The sequence below is a fragment of the Mauremys mutica genome, chromosome 3, assembly GCF_020497125.1.
Source record: "Mauremys mutica isolate MM-2020 ecotype Southern chromosome 3, ASM2049712v1, whole genome shotgun sequence".
Taxonomy (NCBI): Eukaryota; Metazoa; Chordata; order Testudines; family Geoemydidae; genus Mauremys; species Mauremys mutica.
In genome coordinates, this window is record NC_059074.1 from 198,560,535 (window position 1) to 198,582,306 (window position 21,772).

Genomic DNA, 21,772 nt, shown 5'->3' on the forward strand with positions numbered 1-21,772 from the left:
CAGGCACAATGAAAGCGGGTATGTCCACACTAAAAACTTAAATCAACCTATATTAGGAGTAATTACTGCAGTGGTGCATGTCCACAGTATCCTCCTGGGGGTGGTGGTGCAAGTCCTCACTAAGAGTACTTCCACTGACCTAAAAGGAACAGTATGGGGGAGCTGACAGCCCAATCTCTCAGCTCTGTTGACAGCTCTCTGCCAGGAGCCCAGCTGCTCACAGGCTCCCAGAGCTTCTCGCCTTCCTGTTCCCTGCCAGGGGAGTGGGCAGGGAGACGGCACCTGGGGCTTCTTGCCCCTGGGGAGTGGGGTCCAGCTGTCCCAGCTTCTTAGCCCTCCCCCTCCGCCCCCCCACTCCACTGGAGCCGAGAAATTAACGAGAGTGCTAACAGCGGCTGTAAGTAACACACTGTTTACACAGACACTGCATCACCCTAACTACACCAACATAACCCCTATGCCTCTAGTGGGGGTGGTTATTATGGCAGGGTAGTAGGGGATTTACATTGGCAGGACAAGGCTGTAGTGTAGACACTGACATATTTAGGCCCATGTAAGCTGCCTTACGTTGACCTGTGTAGTGTAGACCAGGACTGAGTTAAGACAGTGCTGACAGCACAATGTCCAACTGTTACAATGCACTTTAGGGCTAAGAATCTAGATATAAAAAGCCTGAAATTAGGTCAGCCACACTGTATAAATATTATTTGGGATTACTACTATTGCTGTTCATGTGTACTATCCTGTACCTGTAATACAGCAAAGTTGTTGCTGTAAAAAATGCAATTCCTTGGCTGTCAAATACTATAGGATATAGCATTAAAGAAAGGGCTTAGCACCTTGAGGGGAGGAGAGGAGGGTAGGAACAGTTATTTAACAAATACCAGCTCTAAAATGACTATCAGCTGGTTGCTCGGGGTTCTGGATTCCAAAGTAAAGGTGGATGTCTGATAGGCAACTGTTTCCTTGTTGGCACACTTTTAAAGTAAGCTGTCATAAATAAGTTACATTAAATAGTAGAGGCCAGACACTGCAAGTTGCCCAGAAAAATGCCTATTAACTCAAAAACAAGATGTTCCCCCTTCCTGATGTCAGTGATATTACTCAGCCAAGGAGAGGGAAGTTTCTGTCTACAAGAGAAACACAAGAGACTTGTCTCCCATTTAGAACTCTCACTTTAGTGTTCCTATCATGAAACTAGACCCTCCCCAAAACTAATTTAGTGTTGGTGAATACTTATTCCACTGTTACTAACTAAAGAGCTAATGTACTTCACTTACGGACTAGTATGTTTTCTACATGGGTTCTACCATGTTGACTCTAACAGAATGTTCCATAAGCTCCCTAGGCTGAATAGCATTGTTGTCAGGCTACTAGATTGGTATTGTCCTTGCCCTTGATGTGACGTTTGGGGTATCTTGAACATTACTGTGTAGGTGACGTATCTTTTCTTTACAGCACTAGAATGCAAGTCAGTGTGGAGACAAATAGCATTGTCATGCCTCATTGATGTAGTCTTGCTCAAGTAGTTAAGTAAAGAATTAGGCTCCAATGATTGCATTTCCTGGGTCCTTTCACTCAATGCACACAGTGGATCACTGTTCCTAGAAAATAATGATCTCACAGAAACTGTTTAGTTGTACATACTTTGAAGTAAGACACTTAGCTGAGTTCCTGAGCAAGGTATTTTCTCTCACAAGGATGGTTTCCTTCACTTCTCTTTACATGCAGGTCAAACATGAGAATTTCAACAACTGATGGCCAAGTGTTTTTACCCATATTTTGAGGCCCCCAAAGAAAACAAACCAAACAAACAAACAAATCTTCAGACTACTTACATATTAAATTGGATCTGTGTATTTGCAGACGTTTTTTCCCTATTAGTTCAGTTGAAAGTCCTGTTCACAGCACCAGGCAGATGCTCTCTTTAATATCATTAAATCATTACTCCCAGAGTACCCAAATACTAACAAAAAAGTTACCCCCTTTGGAGCAATCCTTAGCACTGAAATGGTGAAGACAGACATTACATCTGAAAACTGTCAGTTACCAAAAAAAGAAAGTTTCACCTTTCTATTAATGTATTGATAACATCTTTCTATAGAAATTTTAATGGATACTATGTTGTTCTCTTACTGCTATGCATTGAACAAAACATAAACTGAGTCCTGTAACTACTTTATTAGCTCTTCAAAGTGACATTAACAGGAGAAACCTGACAACTGTAGAATATCTGCAATGCAAAGTTCCATAAGAGATCCAGTACAATCGTAACCATTGGATGAACTACTTTTTTCTTGAAATAAGTGCATTTATTTTTGCCAGATCGCCAAATGACACTGTTGCAGAACCTCTCTGGGCAGGTCTTGCCTGAAAAACAAACAAACAAACAAACAAAGGGTTAATCTTTATGTTCAAAACAAATCACACAAGCCTTTAAAAAGAGCCCCTTAGTTGCTTAGAACAAAAAAGGTGCTCTCTTATGAAATATGGGAATTATTGACATTCAAGCATAAAGCAATGGGTAAGCTTCTTGTTACCTGTGACTCTTGAAATTTCCAGCCTATCATGTAATAAATCTGAAATGTAGCAGGTACTGAACCATCATTACTTCCATACATTTCTATTAAAAAGAGAAATGGGTTTATATACATTGAAGAATTAAGTATGGAATGTTGAATCTGACAACAGTTTTTGCTGAAAGCAACTATATATTTTTGAAAGCTATTCTTACTGTGCAGAAAGAGAGACCCTTAAAATTCTGACTGTAATAAGGTATAGAAGACAGAAGACAAGATGAGATCACAACCATACAAAATTTGAATATTTCAAATCTACAGTAATTACTATTAAAAAGATATTACAAAAATAAATGGTACTGGTGTTAAAATTGGACAACCAAACTGTGTCTTAGATAAGAAAGGTTAAAAAAAAAAATGGAAAAAAGGTATGTTCATAGAACAAATGAAGGCTAAAAAGACAGCTATTAAATGATATACCTTGATATATTGCTGCAGCTGCCAACATGGTTTCTCTGTGTAGGATAGGTTTCCTATTCCAAGAACAGTTACTCTCTCCCATACCTAAAAATATGTTTCAGCTTTAAAAAAAAGATACAGCATACACCATGAGTTTGAAATTTCATGTGTAAATCACACATTTATATTAGTCAATACAGAAGCAGAATCCTCCAAATAGAACGGTACAGCATATAGAGATTTGATTCAAGGGAACATCTACTTTACACTGCGAAGATGCAAAAGCCTTGCATAGCTTGTATTACAATTTATGGTTTATAAAGTTAATCATTTCACTATGTTATCGTCCAGAAGACTTATTCTGCTATGTAATGGTCTTGATTTTTTTAAATAAGCAAGTTAGTCTGCTTATTTCTAGAATCTGAATACATACTTCTATGGGGGAGAATTGTATGTCTCTGGCTCAATTTTACCCGTGTTCTGCCATACATTTCATATTATAGCAGTCTCGGATGATGACTCACTACATGTTGTTAATTTTAAGAACACTTTCACTGCAGATTTGATAAAACTCAAAGAAGGTACCAATGTGAGATTTCTAAAGATAGATACAGCACTCAATCCAAGATTTAAGAATCTGTAGTGCCTTCCAAAATCTGAGACAGATGAGTTATGGAGCATGCTTTCAGAAGTCTTAAAAGAGCAACGCTCTGATGCAAAAACTACAGAACCAGAATCACTAAAAAGAAAATCAACCTTCTGCTGGTGGCATCTGACTCATGATGAAAATGAACATGCGTCGGTCCATACTCCTTTGGATTGTAATAGAGTAGACCCCGTTATCAGCATGTATGCATTTGCCCTGGAAGGGTGGTTTGAAGCGTGAAAGGACATATGAATCTTTAGTGCATCTGGCATGTAAATATCTTGTGACACCAGCTACAACAGTGCCATACAAACACCTGTTCTCACTTTCACGTAACATTGTAAGCAAGAATTAGGCAGCATTATCTCCTGCAAATGTAAACAAACTTGTTTGTCTGAGCAATTGGCTGAACAAGAAATAGGACTGAGTGGATTCGTAGTCTCTCAACTTTTATATTTGAATGCAGTTTTTTTGTACATAATTATATATGTAAATTCAACTTTCATGATAAAGAGATTGCACTACAGTACTTGTATTAGGTGAATTGAAAAATACTATTTATTTTGTTTTTTACAGTGCAATTATTTGTAATAAAAATAAATTTAAAGTGAGCATTGTACAATTTGTATTCTGTGTTATAATTTAAATCAATATATTTGAAAATGTAGAAAACATACAATTCATTTAAATAAATTGTATTCTATTATTGTTTAATCACTTGACAGCCGTAATATGTAAATTCAGGCATTCCAAGGCTAGAATGAATAATTCTTCCTAGTCAAGCACTTCACAATTCTCAGATAACAGGAGAACTTTTCTGCAAGGTTTAGCTGGAGTTAAGAAACAGGTACAACCTCTAGCCTCCAAATACTACTACACCTTATTGTATTTAGCCAGTTTTGAACAATAACCTACATTTTGTTTGTGAAAAATGTACTTGCCTTTCAAATCTTCCATGATCTCAAACATTCCTGGATAGTTGACTTGAATTTCATCAGTATCCTAAAAAATGTTTAATTCAAATGTATAGGTAATTAAAGCAAAACAAGAGCTTGCTCTATGAAAAGAAAATAATTTGCAAGACTATATAACTTGTTTTACTACTTGTCTCCCGTTTATGCAACATAATCACACTAAGAAAAACATTATACATGGATAGCCATGTCTACATTCCTATAGAAATATATTTAGTAACTCAACTTGAATCACCAAATTCAGATTAAAGTGCCATTTAAATGCACTCATTTAATTAATATGTTTATATGTATTTATTTAGTTTCATAAAAACATTAAGATGCTTTGGACAGTTAATTTCAAGGTGAGTACAAGTTCATGTGGTTTGTCATTCACCAACTTAAGTTTTTAATTTGCACCTATCACTGTAGTAACAAGTTTTTACCTAATACCACCTTATGACATGTATTACTGCTAGTCTCAGCACCTATTTGATCTTTGGAGCTAGAAATATAAAGAGGGAAAATCACTATCACTTTAGCTATGACAGTCACCTCTGATTTAGTCAAGTCAGACTTCCTTGTTAGTAAAATTAAGAGCAGACTACTTATGCTTAAGACAGAACCAGTCCTACGAAGGCAGGTAACATCTTATCCACTGCAATTTCCTAAAGCTTTGAAACCATGAACACAGATCAACAGTACATTTCTGTATTAGTTTCCATGAAGATAACCTGCCTTTGCTAAAGGATCATGCTGTCTATCCCATGGAGATATGCCACGCCCAGGTTATTTGTTCTATTACCTCCCTATTGAAAGGCTAATAGAAACAAACCAACATCCTTTATCCTAGAACCCAAGGAGTTTAGTATTACTCGTTGGCACCACTGTTCCACTCATCATATTGATAATTACCACAGTCAACGTGTTAAAGCCAGCTCCTCCCAGCAGATGTCCTAAATCACTGACATGAGTGAAGGGAGATACATGTGGTGAGAATCCTCCTTCTCTTTCCAGTTCTGCTAGCTGCAAAGAGCAGCGAAGTTCATACAGAGTTTCTCCTCCAAACATGGCACCAATAAATACTCCATCTGGCTTAAGGACTTGATGAATCTATAATACAGAAAATCTGCTTAATATTAAAGGTCTGCAAATGTTACTACCTGGTACAAAGTTCTTAAAAAGTTTTCTTTTTGCCTGTACAGAAAGGATGAAGCACCAAGATCACTGAAACAATTGAGTATCTCCTCCCCTTACTTTCCAGCACTTAGGGTTAAAGAAACAAGCTTAAAGTTGGATGTTTTATTTCTGTTGGAGGTTCTACTTTTAGTTCATTTTATACAGGAAATATTAAAATACTTGGTAAGACTAGATAAAATTGTTGTAATCAATTCAATTTACTTTCTGAACTCAGCAGTAATCCGCATCTGTAAGATACCTTAATCAAATTTCTTTATCACACACTATACCAAACATTCATTCAACACAATTTGTTTTTAAATTGCTGCAATAGCAGAATGCAACTGAGTGAAATTTATTATCAGATGATGATTCAGGGCCCAGTCCAACTCCCACTGATTTGGAAAAGGCAAGGCAATTGTACTTTTAACTGACCATTTTCAAGCAAATGTATCTGATTTTGTATGCTGAAACCTAAGTAATTGTGCACACAAGATGGATCTTAAGTGTGTGCCTGGATTTCTGAGAAGAGTATTGTGTTCTATTAACATGAGGAGGTCCTGCCAAAGTTTTTAGAGGCACAACAGGCTATAAAATCTTCCATACTGAACCAAAGTAATCATTTTGCATTTGTGCCTTGGAGCAATTCCCTAGGAAACCAAGTACTACCAAATCATATTCAATTCAAAACATGCCTATGCATAGGCAAGACTATTGTATCTGCATGGAAAATTCTTAACACACACAAGAACATCTGCAGCTATTTACTTGTGAACAGAAAATACAGTAGGACAGGTTATGTATTTTTGCCATACTTTTCCAGGGGTGTATTGTAAATAGTTTGAATTTTAAGAGTTTAGGATAGAGAAGTAGACTTCCCTCATTTTCCAAAAGTGATTTTTGTTCTTGTGAATGAGTGACAAGTGGAGGAATTTGTGATAACAGTCTGTCCTTAGATCGTATAGTAGTAGAACCATCTCTGATCCAGAGAAACCCCTAGGTTAAAAGAACATTTTAACACTCGAATTCTTGAACCCCTCTTGTGAGAGTGCCAACAAGCTTCATAAGTATTTTGCTTAGCATAGAAAACTGTCCACTATGAATGGACAAATAAAATAAGTCAGGTAATAAACAGCTAATCAGACTTATCAGATAGTAACAACTTTCAGTCACCACTTGCCGCCGATGAATTCCAACTAATGTCATTGAGGTAAAAAGGCTCTTGACGGATACCTATTTCTTGAATCATCCAGTTCTGATGAAACAGATAATTTATATAAAATACGTAAGTGATCTGACTTACAAAGTAATGTGCAATGCAAGATAGTGGGGGGAATGAGTAGTATTTAATCAGGTTATCAGCCAAGGTGTCTTCTTCTGTGCTAATGTTGAGACATTTGATCAGCAAGTCAGCAGACAGCACTGTTCAGTAACTAGTATCAAGTATATGTGGGATAAGTTTAAGTTAGCGGCAAATCCATAGTGGAAGTTAGCACAAGCAGTTTTTAACTGAAGAAAATTCCTTTATATCTAGCTGCAATTTGAAAGAGATTCTGATGTAAGAAATACTTCTGCAAGGAAAATTGTTGCAGTCTAAGAAAGTTGAACATAACATAACATGTTTTATCAACTGCTTTGAGACTGGAATGTGCGTACAAGTTATGTTATATGTTTGGTTATCACTCAAGAAGATGTGTTCCATGGGTTAACCAAATGACAATCTCAACAAGCTATCAAAATCAATATGAATACATCAATTCACAGCTGTTAATTTTGTCATCTCAGGTATTTAAACCCTTATCAATACAAAGTATGTGAAGAGTGGTGTCATTTCTTTTCTAGCTAATGTCTCATAGTAGCAGAATCTGAGTCTTCTTAATGACAGACAACAAAATGGGTGGACAGAATTAAAAATCATATTTAATCAGACTCCTAGGGATAGGACCAAAAATATTTCAACACAAGCTGTCCACATACATCTTAGAAATAAGCAAAAGAGGAAGGAAGTACATATAAGAAGTAACTGCAAACCAAAATTAATTTTGATTACCGATAACAGCAACAGTTTTTCTTACCTCTCTAAAAGCTCTAGGAAGGTCATTCACCCAATGCAAACTAAAATACAAAGTGTACATTTTATTAAGGTTTAAGTGGTGAATAAAACTTGAGTAAAGTCAAGTAGCTGTCACAGCAAAAAACACTTCACAAGCCAAAGCAAAGAACTATCATCAATTCTTCCCCAATACAAGTTTTTAACGTAATTATACAAGTTGTCAAATAAATATCGGCACAACAAATTTGATAGTATTCAAGAATGACTAAATTCATATACAGTACTACCAAAGATCTTTAAGACTAGAAAATGCTTGATTTCAGAAATACCATTCAAATGCCATTGCCTAGTTAAACCCTTTATTTTCTTGCCCAAGAATATTGCTATCCCCTTATCTGATTTTACAAACATTAAACTTTAGTGAAATGATTAATACAAACCTTAAACTGCTAACAACAAGATCAAATGTGTCTTCTTTGAAGGGAAGGAATTCTTCATCAGCTACAACACTGACAGTGGGGATTTCAGTTTCCATAGTATTTTTCTAAGTCAGGTTAGAATAAATACACAGAATTTCAAACTGCATTTGATGCTATATTTCTTTTGTTTCTCAGTATTGTGGAATTAAAGCATGGCAGGCAGAAGTCAGATTGCTACTCACCAGAGCATTCTCTGCCATATCTACTTGAAAAAGTTTTTCAACTGTTTCCTGAAATAAGAAAAATCTGTCAAATATTTAGATTTATAAATCAACAAGAGGCAATCTCTCTGAACACTTTAGGTGTCTTAAAATATTTTAAATACAGTAAGTAAAAACAGACAACCTCAAAAAAAAAATCCACTGTGCATTCTCCCCACATCTTCCCCTCCAACAATGTTTGCTTCTTCAGCGTCCCTCCTAATCAAGCCACACTGTGTTAAGGTCAACAGATTTGTAATATTTCAGACTGGGGTAAGGGCATAATACAAATTTAAAAAGCGCTTACAGAGGAAGCCTTGCCAGAGCCCCCATCTCTTATTCTGAGATAGGTCCAGCTTGAGCACATCTGAAGATCTTATCCATGGCAGTATGGTGGCATGGAGAAAGTCTCAGGTAGGAAGGTTTGATAGGTTAATACCAACACCTTCAACCTCACCCAAAAACTCACAGGAAACCAAGTGCAGATCATGGAGCACTGATTGATACACATTCAGGGCAAGAGACTCCTTTTTTCACGGAGGTGGTGGGGGGTTCTGCACTAGCTTTAGTTGCTGAAGAGCCTTATGGTGCATCCCAATGCATGCATTATATTAATCTAGCCTTCAGATAACCAGGAGATGCATTATGATGACAAAACCCATTAAGAAAATTATAGTAAAGTACTGGAGAAAAGGTTAGTGTTGGGTGTCATGCTACTGTCAGCATAAAGAAAATCCAGGAATTATAGTTTTAAAGTCATTACAGACTTAATTTACACTATGTGCAGCTTTGATACTGTACACGGTTTTAGACATTTTTTACTTTAATCACTTTGTCTACTCCAGTCAATAAAGGTTAGTTTAATCTGCTACTTCAGAATCAGATGAATTAGCCTTAAAGCTTCTTTATGCCACTACACACTGGATGCATGTATGTTCTGTACACTATCACCAACTGAACTTATCTACTGAAAAGCACAATGTTGCCCCTGAAGAGTTAGTATTTTAGAAAGACAAGGTAGGTGAGGTAATATTTTTTTTTTAAACCAATTTTTGTTGGTGGAAGGTGCAAGCTTTTAAGCTACCCAGAGCTCTTCTTCAGGTCTGTGCTCTGTGTAGCTCAAAAGCACGTACCTTCCACCAACAGCAGTTGGGTCAATAAAATATATTACCTCACCTACCTTGTGTCTCTCGTATCCTGGGACCAACTTGGCAACAACAACACTGCAAACAACTGTGTAAAACAGTATTTTAAAGTATTTCATAAAAATGAGACTACCAAAAAGGAATATATCCTCAGTTTATCTTATGTGCTAAAATTTAATTATGGTCTTACTGCTTACTTTCCAGTAAAGAAGTCTAAATATGGAGGAGTGGGTGATAGGACTTTTCATCTTAAGAACACCAGTTCATGTCTGACCCAAGGTGCTATAAACTGTAAGTTACCGTCTAGTGATGATTCAGTGATCTGTGTGAAAGGAATCAGTGGTCTCAGTTCCATTCGTAATGGGAAGATGGTTCACATCCCAGAACCACTATTGCAATTGGTATCTTTGTTGGCAGTTTTAACTGAGGTGACAAAGACTGAACTATCTAGCTCCTGGGCAGAGATTGGGGGAGGAGGGGAGGCAAAGCATTAACCCCTCCCCTGAGGCCACCAGCAGGGGCTGGTCCGTCTCCCTTTCAGGAGCCACAAGCACTGTAGGACTAGGCGGCCAGTTCCCCACCTTCCTGGAGGAGGCGAGGCTTGGGCCTCAGCTCTGGGGTGGTGGGCAGCAGTCTTTGGCCTTGGGGTGGCAGGTTCCAGTCCCCAGCTGCAGGGCTTCGGGCTCACCCCTGGGCCCCCTACCCACCTCCCCAACCAGGGGTTAATTTGTTCCCCTCTTGCCAGGGCTGAGTAACTCTGCTGTGAAAAGTGGTAATTGTTAGTATCATTTTTCACAGACTCCCTACTAGCTAGCAAGTCTGCTGTGAAAAATAATATTAACAAACAGACAAACATAATTTTCACAATAGCAGACTTACTAGCTAGCAATTCTTTAAAAAAAAAAAAAAAAGAAACACCCACCAAAAAAGGTAAAGCATGCAAAGCACCTTATTTGTGTTTCTATTCTGTTTAGGTCCAGTAAAGAATAGAGACAACTGTACATTATTTTTAATTGTTGAGACTGCAAAAAGAGAAAAAAAAACCTACATAAATAAATTACAGTAATTTGGACATGTGTATGTGCCTATTTGTTTTTCCTAAAGTTAATTATTTTAGGAAAAATTATCAGAGTGGACAGCAGTGAGAGTTGGTGGCTGCACTCTGAAGCCACCCAAAAATGTGTTGTGAGAACCCCTGGTCTAGTCTACATCTTTCATGGAAATGCACATTAGAGGTGAGGGTGGGAGAATCACACCTCTAAACTGTGACTTAAGAATTAAGAAGCAACAAGTTACCCACGAGATTTCGAAGAATCTCTAAGTTTCATTTGTGAACAGCACAGAATGACAAGAATGATTTGTACCATTTTTAGACACAAGCATAAACATACAGTACCTTGTTGAGATACTGAGCTATGTAGCCACTTCCACAACCAACATCCAATGCAAGAGGGAACGTTCTAAGCAAAAGAATTGTAAATTTCTTAGCATGCAAGTAAAACTACTATATTTCATAAATGTATGAAGTTCCAAATATCTTTTCTGACTAAATATGATTTCAATTAATGTCAATAAAAACAGCTTAAAGTCATTTTCCTTTGGTGTATATTGCCCATATTTCCTTTAATGGCACTTGATGCATGTAACTTGAAGGCTATTTTCCCCATTTATGACTTCATGTGTGTTTTCTTGCCACAATAATTCTAGAAAATAAAAATATGCAACTTCATTATATGTTCTATTTACATAAAAGTTATGTTAAGTCTAACATTAATTCAAGTTTCTATAGAATAAAACACTGGCTTTCAAAATAAGTGAATGTTTGAGAAGGACAGTAAGGACATCTTACATGATTTTAAAAATCTACTTTCTCACTTAACAGTGGCAAGCTTCTCCTACCAAGGGTGAGAGTATAAGCCATAAACATCTGAAGAATTAAAATTTGTGAACCAGTGTAAATCCATGTAGTGCTGACTTCCTGAATTGGCAGACACATAGTTGCACTGCCTCTGCTGCTGCTGCTCACAGCTTCGTGATACAGCAGCAAAGCACTGTATTTACAAGATGTTCAGTTTCACTGCTACTACAGTAGAATCTAAGCTTTATGAACATCTTGGGAATGGAGGCTGTTCATAACTCTGAATAAAACGTTATGGCTGGTCTTTCAAATTTTTACAACTGAACATTTACTTAATACAGCTTTGAAAGTTAACTATGCAGAAGAAAAATGCTGTTTTTAACATCTTAATTTAAATGAAACAAGCATAGAAACAGTTTTCTTGCCTTGTCAATTTTTTTTTTTAAAGATTTCTTTATTATTTTAGTAGTTTACGTTTAGCACAGTACTGTACTGCCCCACTCACTTTGCAGCAAGCTCCTCTTTCTCCTGTCCGCTGAACAGAGATGAAAGGGGGATAGAACTTCACATTCAGACATCTAATAGCTATAGACTGAAACAAAAGACTGAGCCCCCTATATAGCATTCAGAGACAGTACTCTGATAGCGATCCCACCCATCTTCCCACTCCCACTTTGTGTGTGGGGCAGGGAGGAGGGCACACACACAGCAAGGGGACACTAGGCCAATAACTAGGACATTGTCCCTGGACCTTGCTCAGCTTCCCTAATAACCCGTGGACAATGAAAGTCTTGTAAGTTTGCCAGCCCTGATGCTATGTAAATACTGAAATACCTGAGAACTAAATTTTTACTGAAGGGACACTATAAATCTAACTTCTGTTTGAAAGTGTTTTAACACAAACAAGACTTACAATTACTGTAACTGAAAGATCAGAGGGAAATATTTCTCTCTTTTTTAATTTTTTTTTTTTTACTTTGTACATTTGACAGTATTCGATCTATAGTCAGTTTCACTGTTTTTCCTGAACATACAGCTCCTTTACTTTCCCCAAATATGGGCCTTATACAACACAGGAGTAGGGAAAAAAGAAAACATAAGAAAATGTGATGATTGAACCACAAAAACTGGCAAGGGGACTCAGACAGATATAGTACTAGAATCTACTTTAATTCATGCTTTTAACTGGGTAGATTCCAGAGTCAAAAGATACTGGATATCTCTCGCTCAAAATCATTAACTTACCTGGTTATGTCAAACACCCGGTCTGCTACTCTGCCACCAACCTAGAGATTAAGATACAGGCATTATAAATAAGAATTAACCATCAGCTTCCAATTCCTGTTCTTCCTGAGAGTAGAAAGTTCTTTTTTTGTTAGCAGTGCAGGGTGCGGACAAAGAGGGAGGGGCTGTTAGAGGGTCAAATCACAAAATCCTGGGCCAGGTCTACACTAGAAAGTTGTCTCAGTGAAGCTCACACTTTTTTTCAGCACAGCCTTGCATGTATCCACACTTAATTTTGTTACCTACCAGCAGAACCCTCCACTTCTTCTGGCACAGTTTTGCTCCTTTTCAGGAGCAAAGCCCCCATGCTTGTATAATTCTATACAAGCACAGGAGCAATGTGGACATGCACAAACCTATACCAACATAAGCAGTACACCTGCAATCTCACAACACAATATTCCCTTCAGGAGCAACCTGTCTGGTAGCACTTTCAGACTGCTGCTCAGGAGTCAAAGCTACCAGAAGTCCCACATTATGGCACTCTCACAGGAACAAGAATATTGGCAGTAACTTGGCAAAGTAGATAGCAAAACTAATTCTCCAGGCAGGATTGTCAGGGTACGTCTTCACTAGCAACAGCAGCGCTTTTATGTGGCTTGTGTAGTCATAGCATAGTGCTAGGAGAGAGCTCTCCGAGCGCTATAAAAACAACCCACCTCCACAAGGGGAATAGCTCCAAGCGCTGGTGCACTCTCTACACTGGTACTTTACAGCGCTGAAATTGCAGTGCTCAGGGGGGTGTTTTTTCTCACCCCTGAGTGAGAAAGTCGCAGCACTGTAAAGTGCCGGTGTAGACAAGCCCTTAGTACTTTGCAAAAGGGGAAAGGGCTGAGGAAGGAGAACAGAAGGTGAAGGAAAATGAGTTTTGCAGTCACCTGCCTGACCTGTGCCTTTTATGAACTGAGTGCTTTACCTATCAGGGACCCTACCACCTCCACTATAACCACTGTGGACACTGCAACCTGAAGAGAAGGAACCCCACACTCTAAAGAAGAGAAACATGCCTCTCCCCTCCACCCCAGACAGCAGACAAGGAAGAGGTTTCAGCATGGGCCAGAAAGGGGATAACCAGGTGGAGTACAGCCAGGATCTGTTCAACACCCAGCCAGACCTTGAACACCTTACACTGACACCCTTTACCTCTGGAGGAGGGAGATGCATGTGATCATTAATACTGTACTCCAGTATATAAACCATATTGTAGGTGGATGCACCCTAACCCTTTGTCAAGTGAGTGTTGCATGTTTGCAAAAGCCTGAAAGAGCTGAAGTGGGATCTGCCTATATATCCTTTCCTCCTGTACAGCCACAAACCACATTTTCATTACTCCTTCCCCCATCTATCCATTTTTACAGTTACATGCTCAGGCAAGTGGTCACACATTCTCAATGCACCCAAATTAACCAACTACTACCCCAGATTATAAACCCAAATTAACACCCACCTTTTACTCATCTTCCCCACCTTCTCAAAATGGGAGACAAGCACATGAGTGGAGAAAGTGTTTTGTTAAAAAAACGTGTGTATGGTGCAGGTCCTACCAGCAATCCAAGGCCACGCTGGTAGCAGAACAAAATGAGACAGTATGGCCACTACGTTATTTCATGCAATTGACGTTGCGGGGGCTGCACATACACATGCTTTGTTATTTGTATGACACTCCAGAAGCTGTTTAGCTGGTGACAGACAACTTTTACTGGCATCGCTGGGAGTGCAGAGAAAACCCCTTGCAGCAGGTTCTCGTGGCAGGGGCATCACCTCCTCCTTGCCCTACCCTTTGCCCAGGAGGGACAGCTCAGTGGTTTGTGCATTGGCCTGCTAAACCCAGGGTTGTGAGCTCAATCACTGAGGGGGCCATCTAGGGAACTGGGGTTAAAAAAAACCATCCAAAAATCCTGGGGATTTGTCCTGCTTTGAGCAGGGGCTTGGACTAGACCAATAGTTTCCAAACTATTTTGATCACGCACCCCACCAGTAAAAAAAACTTTGAGCACCCGCCGCCCCGCCCCAGACTCCCGGCCGAACTGCGGAGGGGGGAAGGGAGGGAGGGAGACCGACCACTGGACTGGGTGGCCTCCTGAGGGCCCTTCCAGCCCTGACATTCTAGGGGTCTGTGGGCGCGGGTCTCTGAAGGGGCCTAGGGGCGGGAGGCGTCACGGTCCCATCTTCCCTCCAGGGCCGCAGAGCCCGGGAGCTGCTCCCCGCCCCTCTGTGCGCCGGAACCGGGGGCGGCGGGGGTCCCATCTCCCCGCTGCCGGGGAGGGGCTGGGTCCCGCCGTGAGGGGACAGCGCGGATCCGGGGGGAGTCTCACCTCTTCCCTCAGGTAATCGTACTTGGCGGGCTCGGGCTGCAGCGCCGCCCAGTTCTTCTGCTTCCGCTTCAGCTGCCGGTCAAAGGGGCTGCGGGCCCCGGAGCCCGGCGAGGCGGCGGCGGCGGCGGCGGTTTCCCCGGACGCCGCCCAGAAGCGCCGGCACCAGCAGCCCGAGCCGGCCCGCGGGAGAAGGGAGCCGGGCCCCCTGAGCAGGGCGGCGGCGCTCATGAGGGGGCAGGCAAAGGGGTACTCGCGCCCAGGCCGACAAACTGCCCGTCCGAATAGGAGGCACTGCGCATGCGCTGAGCTCCCCCACTCTCTGCCAGAGACCAATAGTTCCGCCGCTACACGCAGGAGCGTCACCTCTGCCGAGAGCGTGAGCTCGAGACCAGCTGCGCATGCGTCCAGGCTCAATTCAAGCGAGGCCTACAGTCGGGTATTTGTCCCGTCCGCGTCTCCGTCGTGTGAGGGCACTTTTCGTTGCACCTAGGCGGCGCGCGCGCGAGAGGGAGGCGGCACTGGGCAAGGGGCAGCAGGTGAGTGACGTTAGTGGGGCCGAGCTGTTAGTCGGAAGCGCGTGGCCCCCAAGGGGATATGCGCCACCCCGCGGTCGCGTGGCTGAGGAGACGCTGGGGGTTGAATCCGTTGGTGGTCAGCAGAGGGAGGCGGGGGCATTGCCCGCCCGGGCCACGCCGCGAACCTGCTTCCGAGCCCCTGCGGGAGGGGCGTGTCCAGCCGCCGCTCCGCTCGCCGCGGGCCCGGCCTGCTGGCTGGGCAGAGCCTCGGCCAGGCTCGGGCAAGAGGTTTGTCTGAACCCACCCGGGAAGCGAATCGCGATCGAAGTGACCCCCCCCCCCTCCACACACACACACACACACACCCATACCCCCGATGCTGCGCTGCCCGCAGTCGCGCTGCCCTGGGCGGAGATCACCGCGCGGCTTCCGGCTGGCCAGACCGCTGGATGAGAGCCGGGAGCCGGGACGCGGGCTGCCGTAGGGATTGCAAAGACACGGTGCGCGAGGTAGTCTCTCCTGTTGGCCCAGCCCCTGTTAGCGAGAGAGACCCGAGGAAGAGCTCTGCGGAGCCCCGTAACTCCTCTCGCACCAACAGAAGTGGGTCCAATCAAAGAGATTCCCTCAGCCGGTGTGTGTGTCTGATATCCTGGGGCAAACACGGCGACAGCAACAACAACAGGGCAAACAGTGAGATTATGCAGCTGTTCAGCATTAGAGCTGGGCTCCTTCCTGGTTCCGGACTTCTTAGTAGTCAGTTTCCTGCATTGTGTGTGTGGGAATCCAGGGCTGGTGGGTGATGAACCGCTAGGAGAAAGGGTCGCTGCTGTTAAAGGTGCTAGGGTACGTCTCACAAATCTTCATTCATTGGTTAGGGAAGTATTTTGATACCAGTGTTCCTCAGTATAATTTGGTTAATCATTGTCATTCTCCTCACGGTCAGAGTGAGCTGTAAGGAGGAAAGGGGAATTATATAGAGGGAAGCTGGTGAAAGAGGATAATTCTTGTTAATTCTAGAACTAGATACTTACTGTGCTGTAGTATAGTTACTTAAGGGAGTGCCCCTATTTTAACTACAGAACATGTCTGGGTAAAGTCAGCTAAGCTGAATAGCTTACTGTACACAATGTGCTTACTGTACACAAACATTATTTTCTTTTTAAAATGTGCTGATAAGCAATTTACTTAGCATATGTTAAAAAACCCTAACATTCTCATCTCTAAAAATAATAAATTCAAACCTAAACAATAAGAAAACAAAAATATTACTGTAAAAGCACAAAATTTGGCATGATGACTTGAACAGACATAGAACCTGAAACTACTTTTAACTTTTTTTTTAATTTTGAATTGAGGTCTTTTTAAATAGGAATTTTTTTCCTCTCCTCCAGCCTTACTTCATTCCTGCCTGACATCCAAAAAATATAGAGGTCAGTAAATATTGCGTGCTCTGTTACCTTTAACACAACATTCATATAATTTATTTTAGTAATATGCATTGAAGTAGCATTTTATTTTGTTAACATTTATATTAAGCACTATATTTTATGGTTTATTGGTCTGTGTATTTTTACATTTTAGGTTTATCAAGTTCTGATTCAAAATTGTCAAAAAATGGCATCCAAGAAGGAACTGACTAGCGATGAGCGGTTTAGCCATGTTACAAAGGACCCTAGGTTTTGGGAAATGCCAGAAAAAGACCGCAAAATCAAGATTGACAAAAGATTTCGGGCTATGTTTCATGACAAGAAGTTTAAGTTGAAATATACTATTGATAAAAGAGGCCGCCCTATTAACCACAGCTCTACAGAGGATATGAAACGGTTCTATAATCTTTCAGATTCAGACTCCGATCTTTCAGGAGTTGACACCAAAGTATTTGCTGGAAAGAAAATGAAGAAGAAAAAAAAGTCAAAATCGAAAGGAGGAATAGACTCTGGGAAATTGCTTGACAAACCTACTGAAGGGGAAAGCAAAATAGTTAATCAGGAAATGGTCCACAAATGTGGAGCTCCATCAAAATCTGATGACTCCCAGAATGGACAGAAAAGCATCATGAGGATTGCCAGCTCATGTAGCCCAAAGTTGAAAAAGGATTATAAGAAAATTAATGTAGAAATTGATCCTACACAGGATGATAAAGGACTCGTATGGAAAGGGAAAAACAAGCAAATTGTGGTGAGCTCAGATTCATCTCTAAGCAAACAAGAGACTTCAAAAGCAAGTAGTACTAAATCAGTCAAGGCTCCCAAAACAAAGTTTTCTTTAGAGGAAAAGAAAACTGAATCAGGTTTGTTAAATTTAAGGAACATGTTATATATATATATATATTTTTTAAAGTATGTATTTGTCTTTTGCAATGTCAGACAAAGTGGGCGAGGACATCTTATTGGACCAACTTGCAAGATCAGTCATTTAAACAACTGATCTAGCCTTTTCTGCTTTTAAATAAAGCTTCTATATGTGCAGTTTGATCTTATTGGGAGAGACTGATTTTTAAAGAAGGCCAGTGATAAAGCTGTTTCACATTTGTTAGGACAGTTTGAAAGAATAAAATGGTGAAGACATCTATCAATACATTCACCAAGGGAATTAGGAAGAAACTTAAGGCCTGATCCTGCAAACAAAAATTGCTTTAGCATCTGAGCAACTTTGATCAACATTCCTATGTGTTCACAGTTTTAGGCCCTTTGGGAAGAATTCTGCTTCAAAAGAGAACTGGTACAGATTATTAATTCATTGCGCTAAGAAAGGGGAAAAGCATACTTCTAAAAAAAAAAATGTGTATGTTTCTATAGTGTACTTAGTATTGTCAGAGTCATTTTTAATTGCTGCAATCTTATTTCAGAACTTGAAATTGATGGTGCGGTTTTGGTGTAATGTCCTGTGTATGATTACGTGTGTTCTCTTATTTAGGATTAAAACTATGTTGAGACTTGAGGAAGGAAAAATTTAAAATATTCAAAGCATTTTGGAACAAATTGCATATTGGAACTAAATAGTAAAGTAGTTAAACGCTTCTTGATTCAAAAGTCTGAGATTGAAGATGTGATGTGCTTTTATTTTATTTTTTTTTGGCAAAAAACATACTAGAATGAAATAACATTCATACTGTTACTAGAAAGGATGAGTGGGCAGGACTGTTGATTTTCACGTGTTCAAACTTTGAATTATTATTGTTTTAATGAAGCAGCAATAGATTGTAACATCTCTGTAGCCACAAGGATTCTGTGTTTGTCACTGTGCTGCACCCTGTAGCCATGATGCTTCGTAGTTGTAGCAGGATAGAATTCTGATTCTTCTGCTTCAGAAGTACAGATGCCCACCCATCACTTGAGCTAAGGGAGAATCTCCTTTAGAAGTTGTCAAAGCTGATTCCCCATTCTGGCATTTTGAGTGCAGAAGATGGGGGCCTGCAAGGATTTTAAAAATGAATACTGGCCACCCCAGGCTGGTATTAAACTCCCAAGGTCATAACTTCTCTCTGATCTTGGATGGGTAGATGCTGCCACCACCCAAGTGCAAAAAACCCAACCCTTTTTGAGAACCCAGGAAGGAACACTTGGGAATTCCTTCCTGTGAGGTACCCTCAAGCCCTTCCTGGGAAGAGCGGAGAAAGAAAGCAAAGGAAATCAACTGTTGCCACCAGCTAATTAAACAACATATGCACAAACCTTGTAGGAACACACACATCCAATCCTGTTCTTAAAAAAGGTAAATTTTATTAAACTCAAAAAGAAAGGAAATACATTTGGAACTTAGGCCTTTTGGTAGATCTTAAAAGAAACCATTACAAAAATTAAGCATCAAGATAGCTCTCTTAAGGTTCAGCTTAAAGGTTACAAGCAAAACAAAAGCATCTGGGGTTAGCACAGAGGAGTCCACAAGGCAATAAGAAATAACACTAATCACATCTTCCTAGACATTCCCTGATTACTTACATATTTGGCATTTCAGATAAGTAGGGTTACTTAGACTGTAAGCTTCTTGCAACAGGAACCAAGTTATCATTTTCTACATACAATATCAGGATTGGAAGGGACCTCAGAAGATCATCTAGTCTAATCCCCTGCTCAAAGCAGGGCAAATTCCCTGTCAATTTTTTTTTATTTTATTTTTTTTTTACACCCCAGTTCCCTAAATGGCCCCCTCAAGGATTGAACTCACAACCCTGGGTTCAGTAGACCAATACTCAAACCACTGACCTATCCCTCCACCTAATAAAGCACCATTCACTCTTATGGGACAGCATACACATATAAATAATATTAAATCTAATATTTACCTTGTCAGTGAATAAAGCTGCTATTGCATATGAACAAAGTAACATCAACAAAAGCCAGTTAGATGATATTTCTAAAAATAAAGACTATTTTGATTATGCAGAATCCAAAGATGACGGAGAAACAGGCGAGGAAGAGGAGTCGGAAGATGACGAAGAAACAGGAGAGGAAGAGGAGTTGGGAGATGATGGAGAAACAGGAGAGGAAGAGGAGTCGGAAGATGCCAGAGAAACAGGAGAGGAAGATAGTGATGATGATTCAGAAGAAGATGAAAGTGACAGTGGGCCTGATCTGGCTAGGGGGATAGGAAATATTGAAACCAGCTCTGAAGATGAAGAGGAAAATGATATGTCTGCAATATTTCCAAAGGCGCCAAAGATCGAGCATGCCTGGAGAGAACTGCATACGGATGCTCCTCGTGCAGATAAGGTAACATTTTGGAATAGTCAGTGATAGTATAGTATACAGAATAGACTAGAGGATATTTCTGTGAGTGGAAAAATAACTGTAACTTATCAATCAAATGAATAGAGTGGCAAAATTTTTGTAGCTAATTATTAGGGTTCAATTAAATTAATTGTGATTAATCGCACTGTTAATAATAGAATACTATTTATTTAAATATTTTGGGTGTGTACTACATTTTCAAATGCATTGATTTCAATTACAAGACAGAATACAAAGTGTATCGTGCTCACTTTATATGACTATTTTTGATTACAAATATTTGCACTGTAAAAAAAAAAAAAAGAAATAGTATTTCAGTTTACTTCATACAAATACTATAGTGCAGGGGTCCCCAACCTTTTCAGGACCAGGGACCGGTCATGCCTGCGGAGGGAGCGCTCGTCCCGCGGCTCAGCTGGACCGCCCGCAGGCGTGCCTGCGGGAGGTCCACAGGCTCCGGTTGAGCTGCCGCAGGCATGACTGCGGACGGTTCGCTGGTCGCGCGGCTCCGCTGGACCGCCCGCAGGCATGCCTGCGGCAGCTCAACCAGAGCCGGTGGGCCGCCCCCAGGCGTGCCTGCGGGCGGTCCAGCTGAGCCGCGCGACCAGCGAACCGTTCCAGCGTACCGGGCCACGGCCCGGGGTTTGAGGACCCCTGCTATAGTGCAATCTCTTTATCGTGAAAGTGCAATTTACAAATATAGTGGGTTTTTTTGGTTACATAACTGCACTTGTATGAAGTGAATTGAAAAATACTATTTCTTTTGTTTATAATTTTTACAATGCAAATATTTGTAATAAAAATATTATGATGTGAGCACTGTACACTTTGTATTCTGTGTTGTAATTGAAATCAATATATTTGAAAATGTAGACAAACATCCAAAAATATTTAATACATTTCAATTGGCGTTGTGTTGCTTAACAGTGTGATTAAAAGTGCGATCAATCATAATTAATTTTTTTGAGTTAATCGCATGAGTTAACTGTGATTAATTGACAGCCCTGTTTGTTTATACTGTTTAGTATGTCTCCTTTAGAGGAGCCTTGGCTTATTGAAGGGGTAAGATTTTTTTTTTATCTCAGAAAATCAGTATTCTCGAGATGGGAAGGGTGTGAGTTGCGCAGGAGAAGGGTGAATTCTTGATGCTGCTCCTGTTGTATTGGGTCTCTGAGCTCACCAGGGCCTCCTGTCCAAAGAGGAAGAGAATTTGATCTTAGAAATCTGCATACGGGGGGAGCAATGACTTGTGCAGGAGGAGTGTCTGGGAGGATGGGGGTTACAGCGGTGGGGGAGCAGGCAATGACTTGTGCAGGAGGAGGGTGAGGGAAGTATCTTGCTGCTGCCTCTGGAAGCTGTTTTCTGGTACTGAACTCACTAGGCTCTCTGTAATGAGCGAGATGGGCTCCTTTCAGCTGAGCACACCTTGTTTGCAAG

At 40.7% G+C, this 21,772-nt stretch overlaps 2 protein-coding genes across 10 annotated transcripts in view; one reads left to right on the forward strand and one right to left on the reverse strand.

The window, feature by feature from the left end:
- Positions 1–1,581: 1,581 nt before the first annotated feature.
- NDUFAF5 (NADH:ubiquinone oxidoreductase complex assembly factor 5) lies at positions 1,582–15,490 on the reverse strand. 5 transcript variants are annotated; one of them, XM_045009456.1, is made up of 12 exons: positions 15,278–15,490; positions 15,091–15,126; positions 12,737–12,777; positions 11,030–11,093; positions 8,471–8,518; positions 8,250–8,353; positions 7,832–7,871; positions 5,493–5,690; positions 4,566–4,626; positions 3,000–3,083; positions 2,541–2,623; positions 1,585–2,370 (listed from the first exon to the last, which is right to left on the reverse strand). In XM_045009456.1, the coding sequence occupies exons 1-12, from the start codon at positions 15,488–15,490 to the stop codon at positions 2,287–2,289; spliced, it is 1,056 nt and encodes a 351-aa protein (XP_044865391.1). In that variant the 3' UTR covers positions 1,585–2,286. The 5 variants fall into 5 exon arrangements, with proteins under 5 accessions (XP_044865395.1, XP_044865394.1, XP_044865393.1 ...); XM_045009457.1 differs by having other exon boundaries at positions 15,091–15,454; XM_045009459.1 differs by lacking the exons at positions 11,030–11,093; positions 12,737–12,777; positions 15,091–15,126; positions 15,278–15,490 and adding exons at positions 9,831–9,955; positions 10,582–10,611 and having other exon boundaries at positions 1,584–2,370.
- Positions 15,481–21,772, forward strand: part of ESF1 (ESF1 nucleolar pre-rRNA processing protein homolog) — a 61,665-nt gene continuing 55,373 nt past the window's right edge. The window contains exons 1-4 of one of the 5 annotated variants that reach the window (XM_045009451.1): positions 15,481–15,626; positions 17,187–17,895; positions 19,992–20,087; positions 20,124–20,317. In XM_045009451.1, the coding sequence (XP_044865386.1) occupies positions 15,489–15,626; positions 17,187–17,895; positions 19,992–20,087; positions 20,124–20,317 (1,137 nt within the window). In that variant the 5' untranslated portion in view covers positions 15,481–15,488. Of the gene's footprint in view, positions 15,627–15,750; positions 15,894–16,996; positions 17,036–17,186; positions 17,896–19,991; positions 20,318–21,772 lie in introns of those variants that run through there. The other 4 variants (XM_045009453.1, XM_045009452.1, XM_045009450.1 and 1 more) reach the window with 4 other exon arrangements.